The sequence below is a fragment of the Callorhinus ursinus genome, unplaced genomic scaffold (genome assembly GCF_003265705.2).
Source record: "Callorhinus ursinus isolate GAN/ISIS: 27379988/994484 unplaced genomic scaffold, GSC_fseal_2.0 scaffold31, whole genome shotgun sequence".
Lineage (NCBI taxonomy): Eukaryota > Metazoa > Chordata > Mammalia > Carnivora > Otariidae > Callorhinus > Callorhinus ursinus.
In genome coordinates, this window is record NW_027397093.1 from 10684659 (window position 1) to 10712255 (window position 27597).

General features: G+C 47.3%; 1 protein-coding gene across 1 annotated transcript; it reads left to right on the plus strand.

The window, feature by feature from the left end:
• The first annotated feature begins 2224 nt into the window (after window positions 1–2224).
• On the plus strand, window positions 2225–27217 carry DUSP29 (dual specificity phosphatase 29). Its single transcript, XM_025850513.2, has 4 exons — window positions 2225–2317; window positions 5713–5939; window positions 18530–18750; window positions 26928–27217. The coding sequence occupies exons 1-4, from the start codon at window positions 2267–2269 to the stop codon at window positions 27170–27172; spliced, it is 744 nt and encodes a 247-aa protein (XP_025706298.2). The 5' UTR covers window positions 2225–2266; the 3' UTR covers window positions 27173–27217.
• Window positions 27218–27597: the final 380 nt, after the last annotated feature.

Sequence of the window (27597 nt, forward strand, 5' to 3'; positions counted from 1 at the left end):
TTAGAAAGAATTCAGGTTGGGTTTTTGTTTATTTGTTTTTATTTTTTAAATTTTAAAAAAAATATATATATTTATTTATTTACTTGAGAGAGAGACAGTGCATGAGCAGGAGGGGCAGAGGGAGAGGGAGAGAGAATCTCAAGCCGACTCCTCGATGAGCATGAAGCCTGATGCAGGGCTCGATCCCACAACCCTGAGCCAATACCAAGAGTCGGACGGACACTCAACAAACTAAGCCACCCAGGCACCCTTATTTGCTTGTTTTTAAAACTATCTTTACCCTTCTTGTTATGGCTCCATTTTATCAAGAAGAAAGTGCCCCTCGGGGAGGATGCGATGTATAGATCTGAGAGTCTTCAGTGATTGTTGGGGCTGTGAGAGCAGGTGAGGGCCTCGAGCCTGTAAATGTAGCGAGAGAGGGACAGGGAGGCCGAGGGCCCCCAGGAAAGTGCCAGGGCCCGGGAGCAAGGAAGATAGAGTAGAAATCACAAAGTAGAAGTCACAGGCAGCTTCCTGCCCAGCTATTCTGTTTGGTCAGCACAGTTTAAAAATATAGACATGGTGATTTATTCTAAAATGTGATTATTTATTCAAAGAATCCCAAAATAGAAAACAGAAAAAAAAAAAAATCTCCCGGAGTCCTGCCACTTGCTCACGGCATTGACATTTTGCTTTTTTTCTTCTAGTTAAAAAAACAAACAAACAAACAAAACTAATAAGGTGTTTTGTTTTGTTTTTACATAAAGTCCAATTACGGTGTTGAAATGACAGTTTCGAATTCATTCAAAGCCTTCCCTCATTGGGCAGGGGAAACCTTTAACCAAACGTGAGCTGTACCATCAAAAATTGTGAAATGGAGTCAGAATTAACAAGAGGCCCCTGTGTTAATTATTCCTGGAAACAGCACCTCGAAGTCAAGGCCACTGTTCGACAGAGGGAAATGCCACTCTAGGTCTTAGTGGTCAAGTATCACTTGGCCTCTGAATTCTCTGTTATCACGGTATCTTCAAATGTTTTAAAATTAGCAGTAAGTGTCGAGCACCTAGGTGGCTCAGTCGTTAAGTGTCTGCCTTCGGCTCAGGTCATGATCCCGGGGTCCTGGGATCGAGCCCCACATTGGGCTCCCTGCTTGGCGGGAAGCCTGCTTCTCCCTCTCCCACTCCCCCTGCTTGTGTTCCAGCTCTCGCTGTGTCTCTCTCTGTCAAATAAATAAAATCTTTAAAAAAAAATAAAATAAATAAAATAAAATTAGCAGTAAGTGTCTTAATTTAGGTTCCCTCAAGAGCTGACCCTGAGACCAGGGTTCGGGTTCAAGTTGTTTATTTGTAAGGCGCTCCAGGAGCGCGGAGCTGAGTGAGGTGAGTCTGGGAGGGAAGAGAGCCCGACAGGATGAGCAGCAGCAGGTTAGCACTCCGGGCAGACTTCCCACCCAGGTCCCACTGAGCGGGGAGGAAGCTGGGGTGCCTATTCACCAACACCTGCCCCTCATTAGCAATAACTTTTGAGGGTAACTCCTCCTATTTTAGCCCTGACCAGCACAAAGACCAGAAAACACCCTCCAGCAGGGAGATATGGAGGCTTGAGGGAGGAAGCCTTTTGTGTAGTGTAAGGGGGACTGCCCACTTACACGGCCGCCATCTGAGCCGAGGAATGGAACAGGGCAAGGATAGCCTCTCCTTCAGCTGCCTACATGTAAACAGCAGCAGATTTCTCCCAAAACTCTGGCTTTCTGACTTCTCATAAAAACATCAGACAATCTGGGCTCGCATCCCCACAGGGAAGGATAAGCTGCTGTGCCCTTCAGGGGAGAAATTGCTCTCTTTGCTGCCACAGTCCCCACCCCTCCCTGTTGTCTCCTGCCTGAGGCCAACAGTTAGGGGTTTTGTCTGTTTTATTCTCTAACACCCAACCCACTTCCCTCCTCGATGTTACCTGCGGCCCCTCCAGGAAGGAGCCCGAGTTTGCTATCCTTTGAGGAGGAGACAGGCCAAGTAGTCTTCAGGTTGGCATTTGGTTTCCTGGGACCAAACCTTTAAATATGAAGCTGTAACAGAAACCTGGAGGCCTCTCTTGACAACCTGCCCAGCTCTCATTATGACATTTAGCCTGTGATTGATATTGTGTGTGTCATCGAGACCTTGGCAGTTAATCTCTGGGTCGAATCTATGGAAACCAAACAGAACAGATTTGTCTTCCCCTTCCATTTTGGCTATGGTCTGGGAAACAGACACTCTCGGCCTCTCTGAGATTCAGAAATTTGGGAGCCATGCAGAGAGGGATGCACACAAGCCGCCTTCAGGATTTGGAAAGATTACAGGTCTGTGGTTTCTGGACTGTTCTGTGCTTTGTTCTCTTCCCCCATCAAATCTGCACACTGGAGGATAATAGATCCCAGAGCTCCTTCTGCGTGCCAAGCTGCTCTGGGTAGACCGCACCACTTCCTCTTCTGTCTGGAAATCCAGCCGAGGCTTTCAGCACGGGGATGGGGATGGAGATGGGGGTGGGGATGGGGTTGGGGATGGCTCCTTCCACAGTGTAATGAAGGAGGAACAGCCTCCGCAAGGGTGAGGTCAGCTTCAGTGATCAAAGGAGGCAGGCAGAGGTTTCAGAATGCAATTTACTCCAGCGTAATCACCTCTCTAAAGCCTCCTTTAGTGGCCGACAGGGTTGTTTGGGCTGGTTCCCACAACAGAAGTTTCTGGCCATCCCTGGAAACAACTCCTCCCTTTGTGACTGGAAACACCAGCAGGCAGGCCCCACAGCAGAGTTTGGGCCTGAGCAACCACAGGAGACTATCTGTGCTACATGGTGCCCATTGCTCACCTTTGCCCCTCCTCCATTAGCCAAAAGACTCAGACCTGCCTCATCACCTCTGGCTGAGTCCTTGTTAGCACAGGCCTTATTCCCTTCCCCCTCAGCCATTCACTCACTCATTCCATCCATTTGCTACCTGTCAGACACTGGGGCTCAAGAAATAAAGCCATCATCAGGGAGTCCCTGGGTAAGGTCATCCAGCTCTTCCCTCCTCCCAGTCCTGCACCTTATTCTGGGCTAGAGATATGGCCTCTCCTTCAGTGAGAAGATAGGAAGTATACTGAGCACCTTCAATCCTTCTCTACCCTTCTCTTGACTCACCAGTTCCTTGACTCTTTAGCCACACTCTTTGGCAATCATTGTCAATCTTCAGGGAGCATCAGACTCACTTGGGAGCTTGTTAACATACACACTCCTATGCTCTGAGCCCCAGTCCAGGATGTAACCCAGGAATCTGTATTTCTAGCAAGTGCCACATGATTCAGACCCATTCTTTAGATCACACTTCGAGAGAATCCAGTGAAGGTTCACCTCTGTTGCCGTCACCCCCAACCCAGGATGTTGCAGGAGGAAGTCACAAATCCTGGCTTCCCATAATCCACAAAGACACACAGCTAGCTAGTGATCCTTTAATTCATCTGCTGTGAACTTGGGAGAATCCAGTTCCTCAGAGCAGGTTCCTTAACTCCTTTTCTTCTTAACATTTTTTAATGAAAAATATCAACGACACACAGAGAAACTGTGGCTACCTTGCAACCATCATCCAACCCCAACCACCACCATCCATGGGCAATCCTGCCTCTTACCTACCTCCACCTCTACTCCCCACCCCATACACAAATGTATTGATATATTTACCCAAGAATATTATTTTTGAAGCAAATCCGAAACATTATATCATTTCATCTGTGAATATTTTGATATGTATTTCCAAAAGGTAAGGACCTGTGGTATAATTTAGCTGTCCTTGGAATCTCCTGCAAATTGGTTGTTAGGTCTAGACTCTGAGGACTTTGCTAAGATTCAGGTTTTCCTTTGGCGAGATTCTCGTGGCAATGGTGTGTTCTCCCAACAGAAGGTCTGTAATGTCTGATTCTCTCTTCTTGTGTGGTGAACAGTCAGAGTTGAATGCCTATATCCAATAGTCCATCAGGTGTTGTAAAATGGGGCTTTCTTCCTTATTATCTGGAATACTTCTATAAAAGAGCAAATTTCCCTCATCTACAGAGTAGTACGATTTGTATCGGAAAGGAACAATAAATGCTAGATTCTTTCCCTCTACTTATCTGTCTGCAAAATAATGAGCGGGTCCCCTACATCTTCCAACAGTGAATAGTGTTTTAAGTATCATTAAGATTTAAATGTTTGATGTGTTTCAGTCCATTGCAGTTATTTTTATTATTCATATTCAAATTGTCCCCTTTTGACAAGTGGCAACCTCTCTGAGTTGTGTTCTAAGTCTTTTGACATGATCCTAGTGGTCTCTGAAGCTAGCAAACTTTTTTTTTTAAGATTTGTTTATTTGAAAGAGAGAGAGAAAAACAGCAGTGTGCAAGTGTGTGTGGGGAGGGGCAGTGGGAGAGGGAGAGAGAGTCCCAAGCAGACTCCTTGCTGAGTGTAGAGCCCGACGCAGGGCTCAATCTCACAACCCTGAGATCTCGACCTGAGCAGTAACCAAGAGTCGGAGGAGGCTTAACCGACTGAACCACCGAGGCACCCTATGCTAGCAAACTTTTTTTATATTCTTCAAATCCCTGACGTGCCCCCCTCACACTGCACCCCCACCCCTATCTCCCAGCAACTATTTCTTTCTCAGAAGAACCAAGACCATGTGTTACAGACATTCTCAATTTACAATTCTCCTCATCTGTAAAATAGAGATAATAATAATAATGCCTACCTCAGAAGGTTGTTAAGAAGATTAAATGAGTTAATAATTGTAAAGTACTTGGAACAGTGCCTGGTGCAAAGTAAGGCCAGCTAAGTATTTGTTAAATAAATAACACCCCCTCTCCATCACTCACCTCCATGGTTCTCAGTCTTGCTGCCCTTTTCAGTCTAAGAGTGTAACTTCCCCTCGGGCTGGCTGAGTGTAGATGCATCGCTGCCCAATTCCACAGCGAATTCCTTTCCTTGGGGACAATGGAAACTCTTCCCCCGCATTCCATTTGCAGAGCCCGACATGCTCTCCAAATATGCATTTCAATCTCCAAACACAGCTTTCCAGCTTGGAACATCTCCTCTGACCCCCGGTAGGTTAGCACAACTGCCAATCCCCTCGAGTGAGAGCCGCCAACATTGCCTTCAACTGCCCTAACGCGCCGAGGGACCCTCACGCAGCCAAGCCTCCTCCCAGCTGAGGGCTCCTGAAGCTCCCAGAACGTGCATGGCTGCTCGGATCAAACAGGCTCTGGGTTTACAGGTGTGCCCTTTCCACCGGCCGACAGCTGCCTGCAGGTGTGGAGAATCACAGGCCTGGAATGGCAGGAACCATGGCCAGAGCCCACAGATTCCAATCAGATAAAGGAAAAACTAGGCACCAAAGGGGGGCTAAAAGCTAAAAGAAAGGAGGCAAAGGACTGGCAGCCTACAGGGATTTCTGAGCCTTGAAGCCTGTCTTAGGTCTGCTGCAAACCCTCCTTGGCCCATGTCAGAGGGCCACCAACCCTCTCACACTGAAGGAGACTGGAACGTTGGTGAAGTGTTGTGTAACTGCCATCATGGCCCTCCTTGGTTACCCCTGCGGCCCCGGGGAGAGGAGGAGGGAGCACAGCAGGCCGGCGAAATGCCTGCTGATTCTGAAGATCAGCTTAACCCCACCTCTTTTTGTAAAGACCATTCCCTACCTCTGTCCCCTGCTAACCCATAGTCCTGACCCCCTCTCATGACCAATTGCAGAAAGGAAAAAAAATCCCGTGGCTCCAAATGACATCCAGAGAACCAAAGACAAGCCTCCAAAATACCTACCCACCTGCCAAGAGGCTGCCGCCGAAGGTGGAGGGAGAGGTAGAAGCGGATGAGTACTGCACTCCCGGAGCCTTCGAGCTGGAACGTCTCTTCTGGAAGGGCAGTCCTCAGTACACCCATGTCAACGAGGTCTGGCCCCAGCTCTACATCGGTGATGAGTAAGTGTCCAGGCCAAGCCCCACCTCCGTCCTCACCCAGGAGAAGGCAGCCAGCCCCCCACCCCACATCACACCCTTCACCTGCTCTTAGCCAGGAGCTGTTGCTTTTTAGCTTAGTGGTGTTGTGAGCACTCAGTTAGGGCTGGCTTTATTTTCATAGTCTAGGAAACCCAGAGAAGGGGCTTATGCAACATAGAGGTTTATTGCTCTTTCGTATAGAAGAAGTCCAGAGGAAGGTGAGCTGGGGCTGGCATGGCAACCCCAAGGGCATCAGGGTCTCAGGCTCCTGTGCTCCTGCCCCACCATCCTTCCTCGAAGTTGTGGCATGGCCCAAGAGTGCTGATAGGGCTCCAGCTACCATCTGTGGGATGGATCCGGGCCACAGAAGCATAAAGAGAAAGGAAGAGCAAAAGGGCATCTTTCCAGAGGGAAGGGTCACCCAAGACCTCCCTGGCCCCTTGCTGCAAGGGAGGCTGGGAAACGGAGCCTTTTCCTTTAGCTGGGGATAATACCAGCAAGAACGAAGTCAGTGCTCAGATCGGTGGCACGTCAACCTAGGTGTTGGGAAGCATGGTAGGCCTGGCAAGGTTGAGGTCATCATCTGCTCCTCTAGATGTTTATAGCCATTTCCCACTCCCTCAAACAACTGGGAAACATCTACTGTAAATAATATTAATAATAATAATGATGCCTAGCATTTATTGATTACTATGTTCCAGGCACTGTGCTAAGCATCTTGCATGAATGATCTCATTTTATTTTCACGATAGCCCAATGAAAGAGGACATCTAATTACTCCCACAAGGCACAAGCAACTGGCCCAAGGTCCACAGCTCAGTAGGTGGTAGAGAGCTGGGATTCAAACGCACTTCTGCCCAACCCAGAAGCTTTTACCTTAACCAGCACTCCTACTCCTCCCTCCATTCCCCAGGATTCCTACTCAGGTTCCATCTCTCCCCGGAGGTGATGGTGAAGGACCCCTGCATGTGTGACGTTAATAAACACCTTGCTGCTTAAAACCTAGAGATAACTGTCTAGACACGGGAAATCCCAAGGGCAGCATCTCTTGTCCTTTTTTTTTCTTAATATTTTTAAATTGAAAAAGTTAGAAAAATTACATGCCCTCTTATACTGAATTAAACTAAATAGAGGGTTGTAAAAACAAACTGCATAATTTCCCTCTGTCCTCTCTTAATTCTGCCATTGAGTAACCAGTATTACGCTCACTTGCATACTTGCATTATTTTATGTACGCTATTGCAAACGTAAGGTAACCTATACACACATATAAAGGGTCTTCGTTTCTTTTAAACAATTTTTAGGGGGGGGAAGGAATTGTACTATTCTGTACTTTTACTATTCCATAGTAGTGCCATCCTGAAATTTATGCAATCATTTCCCAGTTGTGAACATTAGGGGAACCTCAGTGATGGGTATATGGGACTCTCTGTACTGTTTTTCTTTTTGAAAATAATAGCTTTATTGAGATATGGCTCACATTCCATAAAATTCACCTTTCTAAAGTGCACAACTCAGTGGCTTTATTACATTTACCAAGCTGTGCAACTAGCACCACTCGTTCGAAAGCATTTTCAAAAAGAAAGAAAGAAAGAAAGAAAGAAAGAAAGAAAGAAAGAAAGAAAGAAAGCATTTTCTTTTTTTTTTTTAAAGATTTTATTTATTTATTCATGAGAGATGGGGGGAGAGAGAGAGAGAGAGAGAGAAGCAGAGGGAGAAGCAGGCTCCCAAGGAGCAGGGAGCCCGATGTGGGACTCGATCCCAGGACCCTGGGATCATGACCTGAGCTGAAGGCAGATGCTTAACCATCTGAGCCACCCAGGCACCCAGAAAGAAAGCATTTTCATCACCTCAAAAGGAACCACCTCAAAATTCTCCATTCCCCATCTTATTGCCACACAACCATCCATCTGCTTTCTAAGGTACACATATACCTTGACCCCAATATCGCTTTAAGAAATGTAATTTACCAAAATAAGAGTAACAGTACATAAGGAAACATGCAGAACAATGTGTATTTTATCCCTGCAGTAGCAAAAAAAAAAAAGGAAGGGGGTGGGAATCTGAATCTCTTATCTCTTAGTTATAAAGTATTACATAAATGCAGTGAATATCTGGTTTCCCTATTATACAAGTAATCACATGGTTATTGTATAAATATAGAAGTCTTAGGTTCTCTATTTGTAGTGGGTTAACAAGAGGACCTTCCTCATTGGGTTGTATGGATTAAGTGAGATGGTATATGTAAAATATGAGTGCAGTGCCTAATACATAGTGCTCATTAAAGGTTAGCTCTAGTAATAGTGATTAATGTAAGGAAGAAAACTTAAATCTCTCAGAGCAATTACCAAACCCCATTCTCTGAAGCCACTCCTATTAATATTTCCTCCTAGACTTTCTGTGTATTTTATTTATTTATTTATTTATTTATTTATTTATTTATTTATTTATTATTTTGGCTTTAAAACTTGCTTTTATATAGTTGTAACCATACTGATTATTCATTTTATCTTTTTTCCCACATAGCATCATTCATAAACTTTTTCCTTACTACATACTTCTCATACATTTAATTATAATATCATGCTATATATCAGATAATAATATATCAGGTGGATATAAGGTCATTTATTTAACCACTTCCCTATTGTTGGGCTTATCAGTTATTTCCATGTTCTCACCTTTATAAATACTGCAGTGGCCATCTTTATGCATAAATCTTTTCATATTTAGGATTATTTCCTTAGATCTGACCCTAAAAATGGTATAACTGGGGGAAGGAGGAGTAAGATTTTAAGACTTATGCTGTCCCTGTGTCTTTTATCTATGCCGTTCCCTTTGCCTAAGAGGCCCTGCCCTTCACCTCATCTCTGTGTCCAGATTCCATTAGGCCTCTACAATGACCACTCAAATCACTTCTGCCGTGAAGCTAGATTTACCCAACCCCCATAGTGAGAAGAGTTTTTCTCTGTATGTCATATACTATATTTACATTTCCTACAGCTAATAATAGTAACAGCTACATTGTATCATATACATCTTACCATGTGCCCTGCCCTGTGCTAGTCAACCCAATGAAGGAGGTTCCATTATTACTCTCATTTTACAAATGGGCAAACTAGGGCTCAGAGAGTTCATCCATTTGCTCAGTCAGTCGGTCTTTACTAGGCACCTTGCTAGGTGCTGTGCAGGATACAAAGAGGAAATTGAGGCTCAGAGAAATTAAGTGATCAGCCCGAGGTCATACCACCAGTAAATGGCGGAATTTATACCTAAACTCAGATCGAGAAAATGTGGTCAATCAGGTAAAGAAGCACTATTATAGCTGAGGAGAAGGGATGTGTAGAAATGTAACAGGGAACAGAAGGAGAATGGGTAGTGGAGTGGAAAGAGTGTGGGGTTCAATCTTGGCTCTGCCAATCACCAATTCTGTGATCTTAGACTATCTGTTTTACCTCTCTTCACCTCCTATGGCAGCAGAGATAGGGCTCATTTCATGCTAAAGAAAGAAAGAAAGAAACGTGGGAAGGTAGGTCAGGGCCAGCTTGTGGAAGGCTGAATGCCAGCCAAGGGACTCTCTTCAGGAAGCCACGGAGGGTCTGAACAGGACAGACAAATTCTAGTTAATAAAGTGCCAGACAACAGAGTGTGATGCAATAAGATATGCTTGCCTCCTTGACATCTGACCACAATCTTGCTTCCTTCAATCAGGGAAATGTCACTGCCCTTTCAAATCATTCCAGCACCGCCTGGTCGAGCCCCAGAACACACACACACACACACACACACACACACACACACACACACACACACGCCCGGTCTGGGCAGGCTCCACAGTCAGTGTGTGTGACCTGCGTACACAGCGGGGGCAGGGGTGCTTGTCCTCATTCCTGCTCAGGGTTCCTCCCCGACACGCTTACAGGGTAATGAGACTCACAAATGCTTCTTGAGAGAGCAGTTAATTCTGCTGCCAGTGCAACCACATGGAGGTTATAACCCTGCTGAGAGACCGCAGGGCTGCCTCTGTTTCTTGGTCTCTTTGGTAGGTGTTGCCCAAAGCAGCAGCAAGAAGCTCACCGCTGGCCCCTCATGCACGAAGCCTCAGTTTTAATTTGACAGTTGCATTTAGGTTGAATTTTTCCTTCCCTTAAAAGCACCGAAGATTTTTGAAAGGCGAGTAGCGAGGCTCTGGAAGTTAGGGTGGTCAGGATCTAAGAGTGAGGATGGATGTCCTGGGGTAGCCAAAATCTCTGGCCTAAACCAGTGATGCCTGGGACCCACTGGGGATCAGACTTAGCCTAAAGAAGCAGCCACTTTTTCTCCTTCCTCTCCCCTCAAGGGCCTCTCTATGCCCCTCAAGGGCTTCTTTATGGAGAGAGGCAGAATGGCTAAGGCTCTGCTCCAAAGCCACAGCGCCCGGTCAAATACTGGTCCCCATGTGGCCTTGGGCAAGTCACTCATGCTTTCTGAGATTGTTTCTTTACCTATAAGATATGGATCCAGTGAGTTAACACATCTACCACTTGGCACAGTGAGTGGCACACCAAGTAAGTGTGAACTACAGACCAGGCATGTTCTCGAAATTCAACTCCCAGTGTGAGAAGTAGGCAAAGAACAGTCATTGTGCTCTGCCATGAAGGGTCCTTCTGTGCTGAGGGCAGCCTTGAGGCAGAAAACACCTCTGGGCAAATTTCTCTCATGAGATGTTATCACGAACCCAAGGTGTCAGGTTGGAAGGAAGGTCCCTCCTAACGGGGCTTTCTCTGGCTCGTGCACCAGCCGCCCCCACAGATCCTGCCCTGGCCTCCCATGAACCCACATGGCCTAAGGAGGCAGTGCCACACCAAAACCCTAGGGGCCTGGGGATTTCAGAACTTCTAGAGCATTTTCTCAGTCTCAGCTTATTCCAAGGGGATTCACCAAGTGGAGTGCCTGGTGACTCCGAGTCCCCATTGCTTGCCAGCCCACGGTGGGCAGAGTTGACACCACCGCTGCGGCCGGCCTGGTGAGAAGGAGCTACACATGGGAGGGAGATCTGGTTAGTATTGAGTTGCTGGGTCAGCAGAAGGGGCTGGGCCAGGCCAACTGGCCCCCGGTCAGGTATTCTCACCAGGAAGTCATTCTGGCTGGCTCAAGGCATAGCCACCCTCTCCCCACCCATTTCCCAGAGATTGGTAGGGGGTCTGGAGTAGAGCATAGGGCCTCAAATGGGAATCAGGGCACAGAGTTCAAGCCCCCCAGTGAGGGTGCTCATTATGTGTGGCCTGTAGCACAACATTTTCCTGTTCTGGGACTCAGTTTCTTTATTTGTAAAATAAAGGGATGATTTCAAAGGTCCCTTCCAGCTCTAAAATGAAATTCTTTAAGAAATGTGCTATTAAATAAATTAGGCTTTATTAGGTTCAAGCACATACTTGTTTTATTACTTTTAAGTCATTCAAATTAGATTCAAATTAGGTTAACCAAGTGTTGCCCTCCAGAGAGCCAGGGACCGGCGTCAATGATGAGATAAGAATAATTCATCGCCTCTTATCAATCAGCAGTCCCTAAATGGGTGCTTCAAAAGTGCTTGAGTATGCTTGAAAGCACTAAGTTTCTGTAATTTAAATATTCTCCCTTTAATCTTATTCACATCTTTCATTTGCTTAGCAAAATCTTTTTTCTTTTTTCTTTTTTTTCCCCCTGCAGTCAGCAGGAGGGGAAATATCCTGGCTACTGTTGAAGTGATTGCAAATTCCCAGGCAGGACAGCCTCCCATAGGCTTGGCTGAAGCAGGAAAATTGAGAAATCGCTCTTCTCCCTCCCCACGTCAGCATCCCTGTGAGCCAACACCATGGTGCTAAGTTGCTCTGTCGCCTGAGCGGCGGAGCTGGTAAGCAGCTCTCCATTTTTATTAGAATACAGTTGCCTCCAAGGTCTGGCTTTTGGGGGTCATCAATAGCCAGCTGCCCTTCCCCATAAAGCTGGACTCCTCCCTGTGGCCATTCCTACTCAGCCTGACCAGCCTTTCAAGTTGCTCTCTTGCCCTTTCTGCTTTTCTCCTCCCAGCCAGACCAACAGCCTCAAAAGCAGAGGCATCTCCCCAGGCCTGGCCTGTAGTCGAAGAGGCTGGAAAGTGAGGTGAAAGCAAATCAGCCAGCTGACACGACCCTCAGCCTATGAAGAGGGCCTCTCACCGGTGCGCCCGGACAGCTACACCCTCTTCCCACCAAAAGAAGGAACTAATTCAGCCTTCAGGCACCAAGCAGAGCTAACCCTTGACTGGCTTCTCCAGGGTGGGCCATGGCTGCTTTAGGATGCAGTGAAAGCACAGCCAAGGTTCACAATTTAACGAGCTGAATGTTAACGGAAAGAACTAGAAACCCTGGATTCTGAACCTCCAAGTACCAAAGGTGACTTGAATACAACTGGGGACCAGTCATGGGCAGAGTGAATGGGAGAGGACCGGGCTGGGCCTTTCCAGCTTCTCAGTGAGGGCCTCAAGCAACATCAACCACTTCCTTTCACGCATAGCCAAATGCCTAGTCTAGTTATTAATGCAACATCATTTCTCAGTTCCAGCCCTCCCTCCGAATATTCTCTTTCTCCTCTCAGCCTCCATCCCTGGGGCAGATGATGAAGAGGTTTCTAACAAAAGTTAAAAATGCTGGGGCCACCTTATATCTTTGAGTAGCCAGTGTCTCCTGAGAACTAAGGAAAACATCAATAAAATCATGGCATACGCTTACTTATTAAGTGAATATCTGACATATTCATTATGGAAATTTACAAATGAAAAGAAGACAAACTCTCCATAATCCCCTTACCCAGGGATAGCCGCCGATAACATTTTGTTGTACATCTTTCTACTGTTTTTCTCCCTTGAATTTTTCTTTTAACCTTTCAAAGAAACTAGAGTATTGCGTCCTTCACTTTACAAGCATCTTGTAAGGAAAGTGCCGCCAGAGTAATTGGTTCTGTTTAACAAAGAAAGAAAACTGAAGGTCCCAGAGGTTCAGCTCTTCTAGTTCGTGCAGCATTGTGTAAGCTTACACACTGCACCTGTCAGCCCCGTGTGTTCTGAGGGGCCTCAAAAGCAAACAGCTTCATCGTCAGCAAGTAACAAGAACACCCAAGAAACTAGAAAGCCAGGGAATTCCTCTTTCATAGCAGGTGAGTTGATGGAGATCAAAAGCTCAAAATGTGCCCACTGTTTTGAAATCTACCTGCAGGGGGTAGGTATGGTGAAGACTCCAAAGGAGAGGGTCCCCATCAGGGTCATGCCCAGGAAATGACGCCCACATGCGTCAGACACACCAGAAGGAACAGGGTGCCAGATTACAGTCGGGGGCAGGAAATCAGCAGGTCCTCCCAGACATAAGGGTGTGGAGAACTGCCTGATCATTAGCGGTCTTTCTTCAGGGTCCAGTGCAGAATCCTGGCAACGTGGGAGCAGCTGGTTTCCCACCGCATGGGAGCTGGGGGAGGGCTTGTGTAGATGGAGACATGCGAGTCCCTCCTCCGCTCTGCGCAAGAGCCTACACCTGTGGAAAATGGGCTTTCAGGCAGATGCTGAGGTCTTTGGGCTGGGAGTCAGGAGGGCACCGAGAGGTCTGGAGAAGTGAAATGTCAGGAGTGCTGCCCAAGGAGACTGCTTCACCAAGAGTGCTCTTATTCGTAATTCCTCAAGGGTGGCGGGTTGAAACAAGCTTCCTGGAGGAGCTTCAGAGGGGCTGGAAGGAGGCTGGGCCAGGCCAGGTAAGGAGGAAGAGAGGGGAGGTCCCTGAAGGAGGAAACTGGTCCATGCCAGAAGGAAGTCATTTCCCTGGCCCTCCGATCTAGAGTAAGAATCCAGAGCCAGGCCAGAGGTTTCACACGGAGAGGAGATAAAGGGAATTGGGCCAAAAACAGAGCTATGGCAATGTTCTTCAAAAGTAAACTGCACGAGTCCAACAGACATGTGAGAAAATGTCCAACCTCATTGTTAAAAGGAATGAAAATGAGACATCTTTTTTTTTGCCTATGAAATTAGCAAAGAATAAAAATCAATGTAAAATGAGCAAGCTTTCTGGAGGATAATTTAGTAACACATATCAAACATGTTAAAAATGCTCATACCCATTGACCCAGCAATTCCACTTAAAAAATTTAAAAAAAGTCTCTCCTAAAAACATAATCAGAAATGTGCCCAAAGAAATCCAGCAAAGTTGTTTATTTATAGTGTTTCTTATAATACCCGCCACTCCCCCTTCAGGAGAGAGATAAAGATAGAGATAGAGCCAGAGTGAGAGGGAAAGGAGACAAATGTCCAAAAGTAGGAGCTGGGTGAGGTAAAATTGAGATTTCCCTACAGAATGGAACAACGTGCAGCTACTGAAGGCTATACATTGACAGAGGAAGACATTTACAATATATCACCATGTCACAGTTTTTGAAACTTACATATGGTATCATACCCTAAAACAAATCTCTATGTAAAATTTGTAAATCTATGCATAGAAGAGCAACTGGGGAATCTTACATCAAAAAGCAAATAGACTTTCTCTCTAGGGGGTAGAAAATTTTTGTGTCGGGGGGAGGGAATATGTTTTTCACATTCTGCACTGAGCATGTGTTATTTTTATAATTAGATGACATATTTTGATGACATATTATTCTTTAAACAAATTGCTTACATTAGGATTTTATTATTATTATTATTATTATTATTAAACATCCAGAAACTAAGGCTCCTGCATCACCTAGGTTCTAGGAGTAAATTTCTAAGTTTGTTTTTCTACGGAGCTTTTCTACTCAGCAGAAGCACATTTCTTAGTCTCTTTCCCACATAACATATCTAAGCAGGTGGCCCTAACGTTTAAGAAAACCACAATACAGGGCTAGGGACCCCCTCTGACCCACCCCACTCCCAGAATCGCTGAGCCAGGCATTTGGGTCAGTTGGGGACCTGCCTCCGTCACAGCCGCTATGTACACCAAGGGTTCTAAGAGTTTCTCTATTTGTAGATCCCCATTCTGCCATGGATACTCTTTTGAGACTCAACTCAGAGTCTCAACTGGACTCTGAGTGTCAAGCTAGAGGGAAATCTCCAGAGCGGTGTGTAAGGACACCACCTCCCTTGCCTGGCTCAGGCAGCCACAGGGCCCCTGAAAACCTGCAGAGGGCCTCAGACACCCCCAAGGTCTGATCCTTCCCAGGAGTCCTTTACTTGCCCTCAGACACAGCTAAAACCAGCTCTGTGGGCTGACTGTGGAGGTGTCAGGCAATGAGTCTTGTCACATATCTACCCTGATCCTTGACCCCAACAGCAGTAAAGAGCAAATTGCTATTTATTCAAACTGCCATTTGCTTATGTTGAAACCCAGTTGCTGAACCCAGAGAGAACAGTCTTTATGGTGGGGAGGAACTTCCTGTCAAAGACAGTTAATTTTAATTTTTCCACTGAGCTCAACCTCAAAGTGAGGTTGATTGCTACTCAGCAAGATGGACTGCATTAGTGGAGGCTTTAATTGAGTGCAGATCTAAGTCCCAAAAGCAAAATGTTTGTTGTATACATACTTTGGGACAAGAAGAAAAATGAATAACAGGTCTTTCTGAGGAAAAATTGAAAGCAGAATGTAGTCCATCCATAGTCAGGATGGCAGTGCCAAAGGCCAGCTGGGGGGCTTGGGGGAACTCTTCACCATCCCGTGACTAGTTCCAATGGGCTGTTTACAAATGTTTCTAAAAGCTCGATGCCTGTGTTTGGGTCTCTCTTTCCCAAACACTGGACTCTATCGTGGTTCCTCATGACCAAGAAAAAGCTCCAGGAAAACAGCGACTGATGAGGGGCCCTTGGCCAAGGGGCTATGCCAGATGTTTCTTGCTGCAAGGCTCCTTTTGGCCCAAGGTATTGATCAATGTTGGCATTCAATATGGTGCCTCTGTCTATATCCTTTATCAGTGACCTTGAGATCAGCCCTCAGTTGGAGCACGTTGCTACCTCTGGCCTCTCATTGTTATGGTTCCAGACCCTTCTCATCTCTTTCCCGAGCTGTAGAACCGGTCTTTGTGCTGTTGAGGGGAGATGTCATCTTAAAACCTAGTTAGGATCACCCCTCCTCAAACACTATCAAAAGCTGTCCTTGAGCCCCCCAGATACAGATCCAAGCACTTCCACAGTCCAACCCCACACTCCCTTTCCAGACCTTTCTCTCTTCTCCTCTCACATCCTATGCTCTGGCCAAATCAGCTTCCTCCTCCCTGCCCCCCTCCCCAATCCCATCAGCAAGTCCTGTTGTGACCCCACCTGCTCCATCCACCTTCCTCTCCTGGCTGTACAACTGCAACAGCCTCCAACAGAGCTCCCTGCTTCCAGTTTTTCCCCTCTCCAGTCCATATCCACATATCTCCAGACTGATTGTTTAAAAAGTAAACAATGCTCACCCCTTTCTTAAAACCCTCCGTAGCAGGCGGCGTTCCACCACACTGACAGTAAAACCCAAGCTCTTCCCTATGGCCTACAGGGTCCACCTTGACCCGGCTCTGCCTACTTCTCCCATTTGCTCTTGTACCACTATCATCCTTGCTACCAGAGCCACATGTGTTTGCATTCTCTTCTTAGCACTTGCTGTATCCTCAGCCTGGATGAGACACTTTTCCTCCTGCTCTGCCCCTGCCTAGCTCCTCACCCCCAGTCTTAGCTTAAATACTACCTCCCAGCAAGGCCTTCCCCCAACACCTTACCTAAAGCAGGACCACAGCCATTCCGCACAGCTCATACTGCTATCTGAAATTATCTTGTTTATTCGTTTGTTGTTTATTTGCTCTCCCCATGAGAATCTATGCTTCCTGCAGGAGCTTGACTAACCTGTTCACTGCTGCATCATCAGCACCCAGGACAGTGCCTGGCACACAAGAGATTCTAAATCATTATTTGTGATAAATGATTGATTACAGGAAATAATAAACATTTCCTGAAAGGCCTTCATTATCTCCAGCCTCCACCCCTTGGGCTGTGCTACTTCCTTGCCCTTGCCTCCCTCTTCCCCTCTGTCACCAAGTGCTGACATTTGTAGTAAGGCAAACTCAAAGGGCTCTCTCCCCTGAAAGTCTTCCCTGGCCCCTCTAGACATAAATAACTCCTGCTGCTTCTGACAGCCTACCTCTGCCCTATATTCCAAGACCACCTACTTCAAATGACTTTATTCTTTGTTCCTGGAAATTCTTGCGTAGAAAGATAAGGCTATAAATCAGAAAAATCACAGTTGGCTCCAGGAACTTCCTGAAATCAACTCAAACAATAGACAGCTCAAATACCTCTCCTCAGAAAAATGCTTTACCCAACTAGGCAATGATTCACCTATCAAAGCAAGAGTTCTATTCTGTGTTCACAACCCCTGTGGACATCAATGTCAAGAATTTTGCCTAATCCCAATCAATTCCTTGCATGGAAACAGCATCTTAAATAATTCATTCAAGTCTCAACCCACCAAACCCTATAACATCTGGAAGGTTCAGAGGAGAGGCCTGCTTTAAAGCTGAGATGAATAGGTTATTCTGGTGGCCTTTTAAGGGATTTAGCAGGTGACAGTGCATAGTGTCTAGTACCAAGTCTTTTTTTTTTTTAATTAACATATATGTAGTATTTGTTTCAGGGATACAGGTCTGTGCTTCATCAGTCTTACACAATTTACAGTGCTCACCATAGCACATACCCTCCCCAATGTCCATCACCCAGCCACCCCATCCCTCCCACCACCCTCCCCTCCAGCAACCCTCAGTTTGTTTCCTGAGATTGAGTCTCTTATGGTTTGTCTCCCTCTCTGGTTTCCTCTTGTTTCATTTTTCCCTCCCTTCCCCTATGATCCTCTGCCTTGTTTCTCAAATTCCACGTATCAGTGAGATTATATGATAATCGTCTTTCTCGGATTGACTTATTTCGCTTAGCATAATACCCTCTAGTTCAGACCACCCTGGTGGTTCAGTCGTTAAGTGTCTGCCTTCGGCTCAAGTCATGATCCCAGGGATTGAGCCCCATGTCGGGCTCCCTGCTCAGTGGGAAGCCGGCTTCTCCTCTCTCACTCCCCCCTGCTTGTGTTCCCTCTCTTGCTGTCTTTCTCTGTCAAATAAACAAATAAAAATCTCAAAAAAAAAATACCCTCTAGTTCCATCCATGTCATTGCAAATGGCAAGATTTCATTCCTTTTGATGGCTGCATAATGTTCCATTATATATATACCACATCTTCTTTATCCATTCATCTGTTGATGGACATCTAGGCTTTTCCCATAGTTTGGCCATTGTGGACATTGCTGCTATAAACATTGGGGTAGCACCAACTCTTCTGTAGTTGGTGAATGATGAAAGAGTGAACGGACCAATGACTAGCTCACCTACCCCACCCTTCATTCTCTCCCTTCTCAAAGCGGCAGAACCAGGAACATGCAGCCAAGGGGTCAGTTAGAGCAGGGCTTTGGATGAGAGAAGTCCTTCGTTTCAGTGACTAGGCCTTACTTTGGAATTGATGGCAGAAACCCATGGGCAGCCCAGAGTATCCCCCACACCCATGCCAAGGCACCATGCAGCCAACCAGCCTCTCCCCTTGTGCCCAGGGCGACGGCGCTGGACCGCTACGGGCTGCAGAAGGCGGGCTTCACGCACGTGCTGAATGCGGCTCATGGCCGCTGGAACGTGGACACGGGCCCCGACTACTACCGCGACATGGCCATCGAATACCACGGCGTTGAGGCCGACGACCTGCCCACCTTCGACCTCAGCGTCTTCTTCTACCCAGCGGCCGCTTTCATCGATGCGGCGCTCAGCCAGGACCACAGTAAGAGACCCGCCACCCTTGATAGTTCAACCCCAACAAACCCGCCTGAGGCCCCGCCCCCGCGCCCCACGAAGGCCCGCCCCCACCCCCACGAGGCCCCGCCCCTCACCTTGGCTGGAGGCGGGATCCGCGCACTCTCAGAGCGGGTTCTGCAGGGCTTGTGAGTGATTGAGTTGGGACTGTCTGAGCCCCAGGAGGCTAGGAGCCACACTGAGCGTGCTGCTGGTGGGGTTCGGGCCTTGATTACCACTGTGGGGAATCGGGATCGGAGGGTTCAGAGGAAAGGCCTTCCGCCTGAATCCCAATTCCCTAAGGCTCATCATCGATCCTTGGAACAGCAGGGACGTCTGGATGGCCTCAAAGATGGGACTACAGCCCAGACGCTAAATGTGCCTGGGCCCAAACCTAAAAGCTAGGGGCTTCAATGCCAGAAAACCTTTGGGGAGCTGACTTGACTGGGAATCCATGGAGAGATTTCAAAATCTCCTGCCAACCAACGAAGCCTGCAGCCTCCCCTATCCCTCCTCCTCCTCCTGCAACACACAGTCTAGTGAGGCCTCCTATAGAAAGCTGACAACTTAGCCTTCTAAGTGGTGACCTGTATTTGAGAATCTGAGTTTTGCACCCATGATGTCCAAGTTTCCCAAGGTTAATTATCCATTTTTATTTTATTTTTTTTAAAGATTTTATTTATTTATTTGACAGAGAGAGACACAGCGAAAGAGGGAACACAAGCAGGGGGAGAGGGAGAAGCAGGCTTCCTGCTGAGCAGGGATCCCGATGTGGGGCTTGATCCCAGGACCCTGGGATCATGACCTGAGCCGAAGGCAGACACTTAACGACTGAGCCACACAGGCGCCCCTAATTATCCATTTTTAAAAATCGCAGTGCTAGTCCTTGCACTCAAAATGCAGTTTTAGCTGGTCTAATCCAGGTAAAGGCTACAAGGCTCTTTTGGAGAGAAGGGCCTGGCTTAGGTCTGCATTGGGGTAAAACAATATGCAGTTATTGCTGCAAGGGAGTGTTTCAGGGGCATTTCATAGAGGCCAGAGGGACTTATACTCCCTAATCTGTGCTCCGACTTTAGGCCCACGTTTCATACCCCTTTACAGGGCCATCACATAATTCAGGGTGTCCAGTTACTGAAAGCCTTTCTTGCCACAAGAGGCTGAGATTACGAGGCTCAGTGACTGGCTGACTGGCCTGCTTCAGGAACCTGCAGTCTGCAGCTGGGCCCAGGCCGAGTCCCAGACCTTGATGGCCATCCCACAGTGGTCCTGGCCCCACAGCTAGGCACCAACAGTTTGTTATTATTTTGGTTCAGAAAGCAAGGTCACCGTGAAAAAAAACCTCACAGAGCTGAAGGGCTTCTATTAGGGGATGTCTTATTTCAAAGTCGTGCTTTTATGAGACAATTTATCGACCATCTTTTGCATTATACACATTCTGGGTTTCTAAGCAGTATCAAAAAGCAACTGGACTCTGACTCATCAACGTGAGGTAAAACCTCAGATTATTTGAAGTTAACTGAAAACATATTTGACAAGAAAAAACAAAAAGCTTCCAGAGCCCAATCCTTTGGTTTCTGTTTAATGTTCTCTTTCGCCATTACTGTATCTCCAAACTTTCTCTTAATGGAAGGGGTTTGGCAGGCTTCGGAGAAGACAGGGCGGGGTTTCACACCTTACAACTTACTAACAATGTGATTTCGCTAAGCCTTGCTTTCTCAATCTGGTGATGAAAATATTTACCTTGGAAGGTCCTAATGAGGATCAGCAGTAACCCACATAGAGCACTTCGCATGGAACCTGGTGCACAGCAGGTTCTCAGATGTGTTTGATAAAGAGAGGTCGTGCACCATGAAACACATAACCACACTAGCATGTGTGCATCATAATAATAAAGTTTCCAATCCCAAAAGAAAAAAAAAAGGAAAAAAGACATTCCAACTTTGAACTAGTATAGTAGACTCACATGACAGCTTGTTTTCAGTTCCTGGTACACCATTTTAGAGTCTTCCCCCCTCTGCTGAATTAGGAAAGAATGGGGCGCAAAAGTCATGTATAGGCCTGGGCAGACCACAGAGCACTGATGAGGAAATGTCAGGCTGGAGTGGGTCCTGACCTGTAGGTCATAGGTGCGAAAACACCCAGCAAAGAAAAGGAAGGGTCAAGAGAGAAAAGTATATGGTCAGGTCAGAGAACGTGCAGGGGATAGAATCGGTGGGCAGGGCTGTGGGACTAGACCAGCTGTCTGGGGAAGGAGAACAGGACATGACCCCACGGCCAGGTGGGAGGCTGGGGTCCCTTCTCAGTGCCTTTGCACTTGAATATCCTCAAGTCTGGGGCTCAAATCGAATGCGAACCCCGCAGAACCCGGCAGGGAACGTAAGCAAATGACGCTGGCTACGCGTGGGCGGTGGGGCGGGCGTGCTGGTAGCCAACTGGAGAGCCCCAAATACTCCCCAAAGGGGGCGCTGCTGCTCGGTCTCAGCCAACATGTGACCTGTGAGAATCAGGGCGAATGTGGTAGATCTGATCTTTCAGGAAAAGTCTTCAATCTGGATTTTAATGTGAAATTGCCCAATTTTTAAGTGTTGGCAACACCTTGAAAATTTCTTAAAATGCTGCAAAGGCCAAACAAAAGAAATCCAGTGGCTGTGTGTTTGTAACCTACGCCGAGTCGTCAGAGTAACGAAATAAAATGCTCCTTAGCCAGCGATGGCATTGTCACGGACTCCATCCACTGCGGATGGCATGTGCTCAGCCTCCCTGCCACAGGCCGTGGGCAGCGTGGTGTGTCTAGTCGTTCATCGGGTGTCTAGGGGACACTACCACAGCATACTGGAGCCAGGCTCCCTCATATGTTTCTTATTACACTCTTGATGTAAGAGGTGTTGATGGACAGTCTGGCCAGAAGGCAAGGCCTCTCTCTCTCTCTCTCCCCCCTCTCTTGTCTTTCCTGTTCTTCCTTGGCTAGTTCCAGCCAAGTGTGCGCTGTTTCCCACTGCTGCCCCTCACATCCAGTCTTGTCTACTCTTGTTGAAAAGCCTTCCTTGTGGGGCTGTAGAGCTGTACCTGTGGCCTGTGGTGAGCACCATGGGACCCACTCCTACCCCTGTCCTACACTGACCCATCCCTTCCGAAAGAACTCCCTATACAACGGTAGTCATGCTTGAAAAATCTCAGAAATAGGCCAGTCCAGTGTCCGGCCCTTAGAGCTGGGGAAACAGAGGCCCAGAGAAGGCAAGTGCTGTGCCCAGGGTCACAGAGCTAATCAGAGGCCAGCAGGAATGCCTTCTGTCACCCAGGCCTCTCAGAAGAGTCCTTTGCCCTTGTTTTGAACATCTGGTGACTTTCCTGTATAAGAGGTCACCAAAAATCCTGAAAGGTGAGGCACTTCAGCTGGTTATAAGATCTGAAACAACTGAACGTGTCATTCATCAGTGGAGAGAGAAGTACTGACAAGACACTGCCCTGGAAACCCCATTTGGACGGCCTTCACTGCTCCTGGCATGACATCCTCAGAGGTGAAGTCGGGTGGTTTTAATTTGAGAAATCCCAGAGCAGATACTGTGAGGCTCTAAAGATCAGATTTTAGTATCGCCACTCTCCTTTTGTTCTTTCTTTCTTTTTCTTAAACAGGCCATAGCCTGCTTTTGAAGCCATCTTAAAATCGATTATGGATAAGGCAGGTATGGAGTAAGAAATGAAGTCCGCTTTTGAGCCGGAGCTTGGCTCTCTGGTGCTTCTAAGCTTTAATCAGACCAGATTTTCAGGGTATTTGAAGGGTCCCCTGCCCCACTGCAGCGCACACAGGCCTGCCCCCTAGCAGCTCAAAACACAACACGCACCCTTTTTCTGACGCCTTCCCACATACCCAGAACTGTTTGGGAGAAGTATGAACTCTGCCTTTGCAGGCTGCTGAGGAAGGTAGGTGAGTGAGAGACAGGCAAAGAGCATTCCTCCAAAACCAAGGAAGGAGGTTGCTTATGAGAGTACATACCTGGCAGGGGTGGGATTGAGTTGAGGGTGGGGGTTGGTGGGTAACAGGCTTGGCCTGTATATCTGATCTGAGTGACAGAGGCCTGTCTTTTGGTCACCAGTGAAAATGTGCAATGGGGGAGCAGCAGAGATTCTGCATATGGGTTTTCTTTATAAGACTGTGGGAATTCACCTTTTGGTAAAGGCTAAGGGGAATTATTTCATTGAAATCACCATTTTTGAAACATAGATTGGGACCTGTCAGTGCAACATAAAAATCAATTTAGTGGATGTAACCAGCATTTCTTTTAAGAAAATGAATAGATTCGAAAAGAATTGAAAATATCAGCATGTATTATTGCCTGTAGTAAAAGTTCGTGTTACCCTGTGGAACTCTTGTCTGATACACATGCACTTGTGATACCACATGGCATCGAAGAGCTCCGAACCTGGTACCAGGTAGCCTGGGTGGGAATCACAGTTCTGCCACTTCCCAGCTGTGCAGATTGGACGGATCGCTTCTTGGCCCTTCATGTCCTCCGTAGAATGGGGATGATAATTGTATCTACCCCGTCCGTTTGTTGTGCCGATTGACTGACTATGGTAAACTACGTAAGAATGTACTTAGCAGGTTGGGGGGTGGGGGGAGGCTCTGTACATGTAAGCCGCGAACTGTTGTGTGCCGCGGGGGGCGCAAAGTGAGAGCCACTGAGCTAGGAAATGCCAACCCCGACCCCGCTGCCCTAACCCTGGCTGGTGTCTACCAGAGAGCCTCCCGGCCGCTTCGCCATGGGCCACGCCGGGAGCAGGCCCGATGCAGCCTTCCTTGCCCTTGTCTTCTGAACCCTCCTGGGAGCCTTCTCACCACCCGATGCTGGGCCCCCAGGGGTGGTGCTTAGCAGAGCCACGGAGCAGAGAGGGAGTGGCGCCCTGGGGTTGCTGAGACAGGCCCTTTACCCGAGGGAGACCTACCAAGCTCACAGGGCTGATGGCATTAATGTTGCTTTTGTAAAACCGAATTTTAGCTCCAGGAGCTTCTGCTGGAGCCGAGCGTGCCCTTCCCTCCCTTCCCCCTTTCTCCTCCAACCCCCTCCATCTCCCTTCACCCTTTTTCTCCCCTCCCCTCCTCCCACTTAACAGACTTCAGGCTCCCAAAAGACTTAATCAACTACAGCTTTCGCCTGTTTCAAGCATTTAGTCATGACAGAAAGAATTACCCTTTTTGCCAGGAGAGGAAGAAACGCTTTAGTTATCAGCGGAGCTGGCAAGAGGCCAGGCAGCCTCTGGAACAGTCTGTGGGGATCAGGATGCCAGAGGTACATTCCAGTCCGGGAGCACAGTCATGCCACGCAAGAGCCAGGGCCAGCCTCCCCCAAACCCGACCCAGCAATAAAGAAGCCGGCCCTGCTTCTTGCCTTCCTTTCTAGCCCATGTGTGCAAGGAAAAAGTGGTGTAGTCACATTCTTGTAGCTCAGCAACATGGCGGGTGGATTGAGGGCCCCCTGGTTAGCTTGGGGGGATTCGTGAAAACGAATCGTGATCAAATGAACAGTTCCTTAATGAAGCACCTCTCTGTGGCAGCAATGTGTGTGTGGAGAGACCAAAATGGAATCCTTACTGCCGGGCAAGGTGTGCAGGCCTCGCCAGCAGTGGGAGGGGAGAGAGAAACCCCGGGCCTCGTGGTCAGGGCCTCTCGGATTCCTCAGGCTGCCTGGGCTGCTGGCCATCACCACTGTCCTGGGCATGGTCCCCTGGCCCAGGTCAGGGGGTGAGGGTGAGAAGGACACACGGGGGCCACACCCGTTCAGAAATGGTCTTCAGCAAGCTGTTCTCTTATCCTGCTGGTGTTCCCCAAGCCCAGTGATGTCCCTAAGTCTTCCTGGTCATCCTTCTGAGCTTTAGGCCCGAGACTGAGGAATGGAGACATGACTGGCTGGGGTCACAAGTCACACAGCTCGAACTGCCCCAGCCGAGCTATCCCTCAACGACAGGAGAGGGCAGCCCCGGGACGGCAGTGGTGGGGACTGGCGGAGAGCTTAATCTTACTACTTTCTCTGCCCGCAGAGCCCAGAGGCCAGCGGGCAGCACACAGAAGGGTCTTGATAACAAGGTGCTTTAAACTATTTCCGGCACCTGCTTTTTGGGTGACCTCCGGCATGTCATTTCACCACTCTGCGCCCGTTTCCCATCTGTAAAACAGGGATGATGATAATGATGCTGGAAGGTTCTGTGAAGGATAAAGTGAGATCACGCACACGGATGCACCGTGTGAGCTCTAGAGCAGACCTGACGGATGCACAAGCTGCTTCACATTTGTGGCTTCTCAGTGGGCCCAGCTGACGCCATGGTAGTGTCCAAAGGGAGTTTGTTTGTGGAGATTCTTCTAGGTCTCTGGTTCTCAAACTTTTTAGTCTCAGAACCCTTTGACACTCTTAAAAAAGTATTGAAGTCTTCAAGGAGCTTTTGTTTGTGTAGGTTATATCAATATTTACCCTGTTAGAAATAAAAACTAAAAACCTTAAAAATATTTATTTGTTTAAAATTTAAAAACCCCTTGCATGTTAAAATAATAACACGCTTTTGTGAAAGAATGTATTTTCTAAAAGAAAGCTAGGGAGAAGAATGGCATTATTTTACATTTTTTGCAAATCTCTTCAATGTTAGGCCTATTAGAATTCAGTTGGGTTCTCATATTAGCCTCTGCATCAGTCTGTTGCGATATGTCGTTTTGGTTGAAGTATATGAAGAAAATCCAGGCTCTTTCAGAAATGTAGTTGGAGAAAGGAGGGTTATTTTATTTTCATTTTTTTCGGGAGGGATATTTTAATAGCCTTTTCAGATAATTGTGGATATTCTTCTTTAATACTACACCAAAACTTGACAAGTAATCATTTTTTAAAGGCTAGCTGTGATGTGGCATCTGAAACCATCTCCATAAACTTCACAGATACTCTGTTATATGGAAGTTCATTGGTCTGTCTTGCACTTTGAATGATTTCTTTACCCATGCATGATTTCATGATATCCCACTTTGGTCATTTGGGAAAATATTGGTTCCCTAAGTTATGTTGATCTTCCAATTGTTGACCCTTTTCATGGTACATTATTGAAAGAACACATTGTTTGCTGGGAATGGCCAGCAATCCCTCTACCAATGGATGAAAGATGACTCCAAACTTTGCTGTGACACAGAGGAGAAGGCAAGGGGGTCAATGCTCAGAGACGAAGACCCTTTGCTCTTCTTTGCTCCTGCTTTTATTGGTCCTTCAGGAGAATCACAAATCCTTATGTTTCTCAAGCACGTGATGTGTGACAAGGTGTCTTACTGAAACTGGGAGGATTTACGGGAAAGATAAGCTACGCTAATCTGCGTGTGCTACTAAACATAGCCTAAGGGACAATGCACACATCTCTTAGATCACAGGGCGGCTGTTTGGGCTGAGAGGGCTTCGGGGGAAGGCAACTCCCCGCGGCATTCCTCCGGCAGAGTGGGTCACGCGGGCCCCAGCTTTCCAAAGGCCCACGCCCTTCTCCGAAACCCTCCCTGCCCTCATTGGCCTCCGTGTTACATTTTAGCAAGCCGGGTATTATGGCTGATTTCATGCTCTCCATTAACCCCAACAATTGTTAATATCACCACCAACCTTAACAGAAAAACCTAAAAGTATTGGGAAACGGTCAACCTCACAGTAATAGATACAAGTTTTCAAAAATTCTAATTTTTTGCTCAAAAGCTTGCACTTTATCCCTGGCAACAAATACCATTGGTTGTTTTCTTTGAAACGAGAGGCTTACTTTATTCACTTCTGAGACAGGATCTGCCAAATACCCAAGTGTGAATTATCCTGGTTTTTCTGTCATTTGTTCTTTTAAGTAAAAACAGTGTTTCATGAACAGTGGCTAATTCAGCTTGTAACTCAATCTCCTGAGGAGATAACCATCTTACTTTGGTACTCTGCCCAAGTGCTTTATGTGTTCGTACCATTTCATCACACAGAATATTAAGTAGAAGTGTAACCAAAGGCTGAAATTTGATAAAATTCATTTTTACTGCTTCATCAAGGATATTCTTAAGGGAAATTAGCATCCCCCCCCCCCCCCCACCCCCCCCACCCCCCGCCGAGAGTGCGTGGTGGCGAAGAATGCCATGATTACTAGTATAGTTTGGTGCCTCTTCTCCCCACTGCATTTCAGGTAAGATCCTGGTTCACTGTGTCATGGGCCGCAGCCGGTCGGCGACCCTGGTCCTGGCCTACCTGATGATTCACAAGAACATGACCGTGGTGGACGCCATTCGACAAGTGGCCAAGAACCGCTGTGTCCTACCCAACCGGGGCTTTCTGAAGCAGCTCCGGGAACTGGACAAGCAGCTGGTGGAGCAGAGGCGACAGGCCCAATGCAGTGACAACAGTGAGAAGGCTGGTGAGAAGGAACCGTAGGGCCCCGCACAGGGCGCGCAGAGACGACTGAGGAATGGAGAGGGAAGGCCGAAATCGCCCTGCCCTGGGATTTGGGACAGTGAACCCAAAGCTTGACTTCTGTCCCATCTTAAACTTGCCAGGTGTGTGCTGACGAATAGGGAGGATTCAAAGCTGCCCCCTGGATGAGCACTTGGCTTCACAGCGGGAGGAGACAGCCTTCTCAAGCAGAATTGGTCACAGATGAGCACACAGTTCTGCACCAGGGCGCCTGTACTTTTTTTATTTTTATTTTTTTATCTGGTAAGATGGAAGCAGAAAAGGACTGGAAAATGTGTAGGCTGTGCTGTGATTAAATGTTTTGGCTTTGTCTGAAAGTCATATTCTTTTTTTTTTTTTTTTTGAGATTTTATTTATTTGTCAGAGAGAGCACAAGCAGGGGGAGC